The sequence below is a fragment of the Sceloporus undulatus genome, chromosome 6, assembly GCF_019175285.1.
Source record: "Sceloporus undulatus isolate JIND9_A2432 ecotype Alabama chromosome 6, SceUnd_v1.1, whole genome shotgun sequence".
Taxonomy (NCBI): Eukaryota; Metazoa; Chordata; class Lepidosauria; order Squamata; family Phrynosomatidae; genus Sceloporus; species Sceloporus undulatus.
In genome coordinates this window covers 167,242,680-167,251,320 of record NC_056527.1, presented here as the reverse complement: position 1 = coordinate 167,251,320, position 8,641 = coordinate 167,242,680, and the positions used below count along the sequence as shown (strand labels likewise).

General features: G+C 44.6%; 1 protein-coding gene across 6 annotated transcripts in view; it reads left to right on the top strand.

The window, feature by feature from the left end:
• CHD2 (chromodomain helicase DNA binding protein 2) overlaps positions 1-8,641 on the top strand; it is a 50,846-nt gene extending 42,205 nt beyond the window's left edge. For 4 of the 6 annotated variants that reach the window (XM_042472572.1, XM_042472577.1, XM_042472575.1 and 1 more), the window contains 9 exons: positions 592-714; positions 1,581-1,706; positions 2,050-2,187; positions 2,500-2,634; positions 2,845-3,023; positions 3,254-3,353; positions 3,940-4,147; positions 4,944-5,193; positions 5,764-8,641. In XM_042472572.1, coding sequence (XP_042328506.1) covers positions 592-714; positions 1,581-1,706; positions 2,050-2,187; positions 2,500-2,634; positions 2,845-3,023; positions 3,254-3,353; positions 3,940-4,147; positions 4,944-5,193; positions 5,764-6,097 — 1,593 coding nt within the window. In that variant the 3' untranslated portion in view covers positions 6,098-8,641. The remainder of the gene's footprint in view (positions 1-591; positions 715-1,580; positions 1,707-2,049; positions 2,188-2,499; positions 2,635-2,844; positions 3,024-3,253; positions 3,354-3,939; positions 4,148-4,943; positions 5,194-5,763) is intronic. The other 2 variants (XM_042472573.1, XM_042472576.1) reach the window with 1 other exon arrangement.

Sequence of the window (8,641 nt, the reverse complement as noted above, 5' to 3'; positions counted from 1 at the left end):
ATAATAATAATAATAATAATAATAATAATAATAATAATAATAATAATAATATAACAAGTGAGTTCCTTATAAAAATAAACACACAACTAGGTAACCGATACTAGGAAATATTTAAGCACATAACTTCTATTTTTTGGGAGTTTGGAATATGTGTATTGCATATGTAAACAAAAATAGACACATTTCCCTTTAAACATCCTGCACCTATTTGTAGAAATAGGGTGAAATGATTTGTCTTGCTATTTTACGTGATTTTGAGATCATTGTTAACACTTTGTTTATTGCATCATTTCCTTTATGTGACTGTCACTTCTCATTGTTGATTCTCATATGTCATATTTATTAATACAGAATGGTAAGGAGAGAAACAGAGCAATCACAGATCATGCGTAGTTCAGTTCCTATTACACACGAACAACCAGTAATACCATAAAGACCCTGTGAAATAGATGTGTTGCCTGCAACCTGCTCCCAGAAAACAATGTTCACATCAGGTTCAGAATCCCGCTGTCCAAATTGCTTGCCTTGCTCTGGTAGGGCTTTCTTTTTTTAAGTGGGATTTTATTTTGTTTTCTTTTTTCTCATCCAAAGATCTTGCCGGTTGAGACAGACAAAAAGCCACAGGGGAAGCAGCTCCAACTCCGGGTGGACTATTTGCTGAGGTTGCTCAAGAAAGAGTTGGAGAAAAAGGAGGGCGTGAAAGAGACAGAAGAGGTCAGTTGTGCCGAAAACCCAGCAGAGAAGCCAAGAGGCATTAGGCTGGGCCTTTTGCCTTCTTCCTGCTGTCTTCTTTATTTTTCTTAAAGTATTTAACTCACACCTTATATCCGAGGACCTCAGGTTGGCATACAGTACAATGAATTCTAACCAATTGAAACAGAAACATTGCCATGTTAGTCTGGAAAATCAGAATGCAAAAAGGGATCTTAGAGCACCTTTGAGACTAACTGAGCGAAAGAAGTTGTAGCATAAGCTTTCGTAGACTTGGTCTACTTCCTCAGATGCATGACAAATTTAAATTAAATTAAAATAAGAGTCATTTAAGTAAGCTAAAATTATATTTTAAAAATCTGGCAAATTAAAACAGAAGAGCCTACAGCCTGTTAAAACAATTTGAAACCAAACACATGCAAAATATGAATTAAATCCAATGGCCCCCTAAAAGCTCAAGCAAAAAAGTCATCCAGTAAAATAAATATTGGTGCCAATTGGGCTCCTAAAGGTGCCCAGAGAAAAAGGCTGTCTCTCACATCTTCCCATCATGTAAAGCTTCCACTGGTGGGACACAGAGAAGGTGCCCTCCAAAAGACTTTGGTCCTCAGGCACTCCTTCAAGTATGGAAGTCCCAAGACATTTAGGGCTTTAAATAACTTAATATAAAATTCAAGTTCCTGCTTTCCATAGTGGGAAATGCAACTTTGCAAATGTGTGCGTGGCACTTTATGAAATCTCTTGAAGCCCCAGAGAGGGCCGACAGGGATTCCTCAGCTACAAGTGGGATGGGATACAACAGTCACTTAAATGGGATGCTTCCATCTGGTCCTATTTCCCTCCCTAAGTGGGCTTCTTTCCTACCTCAGATCAAGGTGAAAAAGAGGAAGCCCCGTGCAAAGAAGGAGAACAAGACCATCAAAGGCAAGGATGAGCATGGGAATGAAGTCTCTCCTCGGCACTCGGACAACCCATCAGAAGATGGGGAGGTCAAGGTAAAGCAAACCCTGCAGGTCCCGTCATCACTGTTGTTTCTGTCCCAGTTCAGTAAAAGGTACCAGTAGCTAAGATACCGAGGAAGGTTGGCCATTGGAAAAACAGGTGGGGGTGACACTTTGGATGGGTTCCAGGAAGTAACCTCATACTGAGAGGGGCAGGTTGGCCTTGTGAGCAGGTCCATTTGAGCCAGCAAAAAGAAGTGTTGCATAGACCTCCCAGCCAGCTCTTTGCCAAGGGCTATTGTGATTGCTACTTCGTTGCTTGTCCTTGGCATCTTTTAGCAGAAAGAAAGAATAAAAAGCACTTCCTTTGTCTCCTTTCTTCCTTCCTTTTTCCCAGGAGGATGGGCGGGATAAGAGCCCTGCCAAAAAGAAGCAGAAGAAAGATAATAAAGAAAATAAAGAAAAACAGGCAGCAGTCAAGAAAGAAAAGGAGGTTGAAAAGGAGAGAAAGAAAACAAAGGACAAGAAAGAGAAGGTAGAGCCAGCATGGCGTCGCGGTTTGCACATTGAACTATGACTCTGGAGACCAGGGTTCGATGCCTTGACCGAGCATAAAAACCCACTGGGTGATATACTCTCAGGAAAGTCAATAGCAAACCCCCTTGCCAAGAAAACCCTATGATTGGGTTGCCTTAGGTTGCCATAACTAAAAAATGATTTGTAGGCACACAACAACAAGGCAACCCGATGCCCTCTTCCACACCTTTCTTGCAATGGCTACATACCTGATTTTGTCACATCCCTGTTTTGTTTTAGGACTAACCTGCCCAATTTTCTTCTTTCACAGCCCAAGGGCAGTGAGGCCAAATCTGGAGGCAAAGGGAAGCGATCACAGGGCCCCGTCCACATTACAGCCGGGAGTGAACCCATCCCTATCGCAGAAGAGGAGGATGATGATTTGGATCAGGAGACCTTCAGCATTGTAAGCTTTTTTAAACATCTCACAGCACTCAGAAAGGGGTACAGTACAGGGTATCTATAGAACCACATTTCAGATGAGTTGGTTTTCTTCCTTCCTTCTCTGTACAAGGTAATAGGCATGTTTTAAAAAATCTCTTCCACCTTCCCTCCCACCCTTCACTTGCACAAGGCTAATGTGTAGCTTCTGTTCTCTGTTTGTTCCTCTCTTCAGTGCAAAGAGAGGATGCGGCCAGTCAAGAAGGCCCTGAAGCAGCTGGACAAACCAGAAAAGGGGCTCTCGGTGCAAGAACAGCTGGAGCACACACGCAGCTGCCTGCTGAAGATAGGCGACCGCATCTCCGAGTGTTTGAAAGCCTATTCCGACCAGGAGCACATCAAACTCTGGCGAAGGTAAGCCCCAGGTACAATCCTACCATGCCTTTTGCCACGGGCTTAAGTGACCTGAAAGGAAAACCCAAGACAGGGCTACAGAAATGGAGTTTACTTGGCTCTCGGTAGCTCCCCTTGAAGTCCGATGGACACAGCAGATTGCAGTCTGGACCACAGTTCAAGCAAGGAGAGCAATGATGGGTTATGACTTCCAAGCACAAAGGGAAAATACAATCCATTTTATTTCCCAGGAACCTGTGGATATTTGTGTCCAAGTTTACCGAATTTGACGCGAGGAAGTTGCACAAGCTGTATAAGATGGCACACAAGAAGCGGTCCCAGGATGAGGAGGTGAGTTGAAAATAAGAATGTTTGGGTTTGGCATGTAAGCTGCCATTGGGACTCTTGTCACTGAAGGGAAATGATACGAGTTTTCTGAATGAATAAATAAGCAAGCAAGCAAGCAAACAAGAAACACATCTTGTAAAAAAACATCCAGACATGTCTTTAATTGCTAGACTGGATAAGGTGTTCCTCTTTTAGACTCTCTTTTAAAAAATAAAACATAGCGCCATTTGAAACTGCCAGACTGATTTATCTGTTAGAAAAACGATAGACTGCAGTTCAAGGGAATGACAGCCAGGAGAATTCAAGTCAGCACGCAGTGAATCTGCTCTGGGCTTTAGTCCAAAGTTTAAAGCCTGTTCCGTTATGCATCACTTTGGATGTAGCACCTTCAATAATGTCTAAAATTCAGATGAGAACCTAGAGTGACTTTACTGCCCTGCTAATATGGGAAGGGGGAACATAGGGAGACCACCAGCTTCCATTCTTATTCTGCCCTCAGGTAGTTCGGTCGGGGTCCAGGAACCTTTTTGGCCAGCTCACTCTCAAGTTGGCCACTAACTTCTCCCTTTCCACTCTCTTTTGTTCTCAGCAGGAACAGAAGAAGAAGGAGGAGCCCGTGGGGGTCAAGAAGCCATTTCGGCCAGAGCCTTCTGGGTCCAGCCGGGATTCCATGGTCCCTCAGATACCTCATGGTCCTCCTCAGAAGGTCCACCAGCATCCGCTTCATCCTCCCCAGATGCATGGACACCAACGTGACAACTACAACCACCCAAACAAAAGACACTTCAGTGGTGCAGGTAAGAGACCAAAAGGAAGCTGATGCTCAGCCCCCTCCATCAGACCTCCATGGGGAGGGAATTCCACATCAAGGGTCCACAAAAAGGAAGGCCCTCTCCCAAGTCATTGCTCTGTAGGGCTACTTGAGTGACAAATGGAGCAGACTCTTGTACATTTAATAGTTGTATAGAAGAGGAAATTTCAACTGCCCCTCCAGGGACAGCTGTATATAAAGAGAGAGGCTCTTTCAATTATTGGGATTCCAGGATTTTACTGCTGCCACATTGCAGAAATAAAGTGGCTTGACACCCCTTTTAATTTCCATGGCTCAATGCTATGAAATTCTAGATTTTTTAGTTTGGTGGAGCACCAGAGTCTCTGACAGGGAAAACCTCACAAAGCTACAAATTCCATGGTTATTAAAGTGGTGTCAAAGTGCATTATTTCTACAATGCGGATACACAAGAAATAACTGAATTTGTCTATAACTACCCATTGATGCATAATTTTATAACTAGTGCTTCATAAATTAAAAAAACTCTGTAAAATGATAGAAATACAATTGCCTGCCTGCTGCATCGCACAAGCCACCTTTGAAACAGCATGGAAATTGCATCTTACCTGAGCGTCCTTATAGGAGATTGCCCTTACTGATGTACTCCAGCAGAAATTCCCTTTTCAGCTTGGGCAGAATGACAAAGGTTGCATGCAACCCTGTTCAGGGACAAAAAAAAACCAAACCCTGAAAATGCTCAACTCCTGGGTGTCTTGCAGAAGAGACTGAGCCCTTTCCCTGCTCCCTTCCTTTATATGCAGAGCGGGGCGACTGGCAGCGGGACCGCAAGTTCAACTATGGCGGCAATGCCAACCAAGTCTGGGGTGGAGAACGGCACCATCAATATGACCAACACTGGTATAAGGAGCACCACTATGGAGACCGCCGACCGCGTGGGGAGCCTCACCGCAGTTCGGGCAACTACCGGCCAAACAACCCATCCCGCAAGCGGCCCTATGAGCAATACAACAGTGACCGAGACCACCGGGGACACAGGGACTACTATGACAGGTGAGCCCTTAACATCTCCCTTGGGACCTCCAAATTTGTGTTGTCCAGGAACCAAATTGCTCTCATGTATTGTGTGTTTTTGTGCATTAAGGAACATTAATACACATAAAATAGCGTGTCTGTGGACATTGCACATCCCATACTCCAACTGTGCATTGCTTATTGTGCAATGAGCTGATTGTTGGATGCACTCACCATTTCCCTATGTTGCAGAACAGAGGTATCCAATATAGAGCTGGCATAGCATGACTCCACTGCCAGATATTTATGCTATGCTGAGATAGAGAATGCATTATCTTGGCCAGAGAGTACCAGCCTCTTTCCAGTTCAATTTATGGCAGGGATGAAAATTGGCAACCCCTCCACAGATTGTTCAACTGTAACTCCCAGTGTTCCTTGCCTTTGCCTATGTTGTCTAGGGCTTCTGGGGGTTTGGTCCAACAATACCTGGAACCCTGATTTAGGGGAACAACCCCAACATAATTATTAAGACTCTCAAGGGCAGGAGGTTTTCCTGGATGTCTTCTTCTGAGGTGACACCTCTCTGTGATTGTCTCTTGTTCTGTCCAGGCACCACCATGACTCCAAGCGGCGAAGATCAGATGAATTCAGGTCTCAGAACTATCACCAGCAGGATTTCAGACGGATGTCTGACCACAGGCCTCCTGTGAGCTACCACAACCAGGGGCCTTCAGACCATTACCGCTCTTTCCACCCAGAGAAAGCCTCCGATTACAAGCAGATGCTCCCTCCTTCTCACTCCCAAGTCTCCGATCCTCGCTCTCCACCTGCACAGAAGTCCCCCCATGATGCCAAGTCTCCCCTTGATCACCGGTCGCCCCTAGACAGGTCTGTTGAACAGAAGAGCAATCCAGAATATAACTGGAACAGCCGGAAGACATAGAGCCCAAGTCTGAGACTGAGCAGGAGAACTGCTTCTGAATTAACCTGATCCGAGGGATTAACAGCAGCCACTGCTGGTTCATCACACCAAGAAGCAGAGACTCTAAATGTGCTGCTGTGTTGGCTCTGTGTTTCTGAAGGGGAGGAATGTAAGAACTGGATTTAATGGGGGCAGCTGGGTTTTTGCCCCAATCCCATAGTCCCACACTGGTTGAACACTGGGCATTGGCTTCTCTGCCCGGTTCTGTGGGCCTGTTGAGGAAAGACCGACCCTGTGCCAGTTTTTTGTTTCTGAACACTGAAACTAGGACTCCTGTAAACATTTCATGTAACTTGGAGAGACAGCTACTGAGGACACAAATGGAGCAGAATGCAGGATGGCTTTGGGTGCTGCTGGAGAAAGAGAGGCCATCGCAGAAAGGGAGAAAGAGGTGGGAACACTTGCCTCCCTCCTAACTCCCAATATCCATTGTTTTTCTTCTGACATTTTCCCCTCATCTTCTTTATTCCACTTTCTAATGGAAACCAAGGATAGGAATGGGATTAGATGGAATCCCTCTGGTGTTTTACTACCTTTCTGGACATTTCCCAAAGACACACACACACCCTTTCTGCTCCTCTCTTTATTCTTTCACAAAGAGATGAAGGACCACCATGTCTGGATCAGACATTTTTGCACAGGGAAGGAAATGCCCCTCAAGGACCGGAGTGGAGCTTGTTGGCGCCTGAAAAGGTCCTGTCCTGACTTTGTACCTAGTGTTTGAAGGCATCACAAGATGGCTGCCCTTATGCTATGTATTGGGGTCCACAAAGCCCTTGTTTGCCACCTCAGAGGACAATGCGAGCAGCAGATGGCTCTTCATCACCTCTTATGCTCTGAAGCATCAAACGCACTTGTGGACATGTTGTGCGCTCTGAGCAGCAGCTACTTACTCCATAAAAACTGGAAAAGCAGGAACTCTTGATGGTTCACACTGAGTCCAAAATCTCCTGTTTGGGGTTCAAGTCACTGCTGTTGTTAACGTATGAAGAGGAGGGGAACCAGGCTGTTTTGAAGTGTTCTGTCAACAACCAGCAATGTATTAATCCTGAAAGGTTATCTGTGGAGGAGCGCCCCTAAATTTGTTGCCATCACACCCCAGTTTGCAGGCCTTGGCATGCAGTTTTCCAACACAATGGGGGGAAGTAAATCCTCTTTACCCCAAATCCAACAGCCTTTGCCCTCCATGTTTTATGCTGGGTGGGCATGATAGAAACACAAGGCAACAGATGCCCATTCACTTGCAAAAGTGTTAAATGGAGTATGGACCCGCAAAGTGAAGGGGTGCAAAATCCAGTGTTTTCGTCTGGTTTTTGGAAAGATTTAGGATGTATGTGTGTGTTTGCACATTCCAGGGAATCACATTTTAATCTTATTTCACTCAGTGAAATGATAGAAGATGGTATAAAACACACTCCGAAGGTCCTTTTATTTTCACATAGGGTGTTATTTCTTTAATGTGAATACTTTTCTCACCCCATTTAAGTGGAAAGACAGAGACAGAGGAAAAGTGTGTTATAATTAATTAGTTAATTAAAACATTTCTTCTTCCATTCGGAGTCATGGAATGCCACTGTAACATTGAACTATATATTCCTGTGCCAAAACGTTGCTGTAAGAGAGAGGTGGACGACTGAGGTTTTTCCCCCCCTAAATGTCAAAGTATTACAGGGAAGGAACCTCGGCCCAAATGGAAGAGACGCACTTGTGAGTCACCAGTACGCAAAGGGGTTTTGTGTGAAAGACGTAAGCCTAAGCTTTCATTGATTTGGTTGGCTTCCACAGATGCACAAAATGAAGTGGTGTAGCATGTTTCAAAATGATTGGCAGCTGTCAAACTGACGTAGAGCCTCCCCTGGACATCCTCTAGACCAGTGATTCCCAGACTTAGTCCTCCAGATGTTTTGGACTCCCAGGAGCCCCAGCCAAGCCTGGCCAACAGTCAAGAATTCTGGGTGCTGAAGTCCAAAACATCTGCAAGATCAAAGTTTGGGAACCCAACAGCTTATGTGTCTTGAGGAAGCCGCAGGAATAACCTGAACTTCCATTTTCGGCATTTTGCAACTGCTCAAGTCAAGAGCAGACTAGGCACATACTATTTGCAGTGTGTCTGAAGTAGGGAAGGAGTGTTGGATTGGTGCCCATTTGGGATGGATAATTCATAGATTTGAGAGTGAAGAGAATGGTGGGGAACATTTAGTGACCCATAGGTATCCTCCACATTGCAGCCCTGTCCTGTCCTATACATTTCCTCCACTATCCAGAGCTGAAAGTACATTTGCTCCTTAAAACCTTGACCTTAAAGGGGAAAGACCAACTGGTCCTGACCCCTAAACAAACAGTACTTAACATTAATTTATATTTGTGACAACATTCTGCCGGTGTCCTCGTGGTTTCTGATGTAAATATGTTGTTTATAGAGTATGTATTAAATTTTCCTACACTGTAAAACAGCTGTACTTTGGATTCTTCTATATTAAAATGTGAGATGGACATTTTCACAAA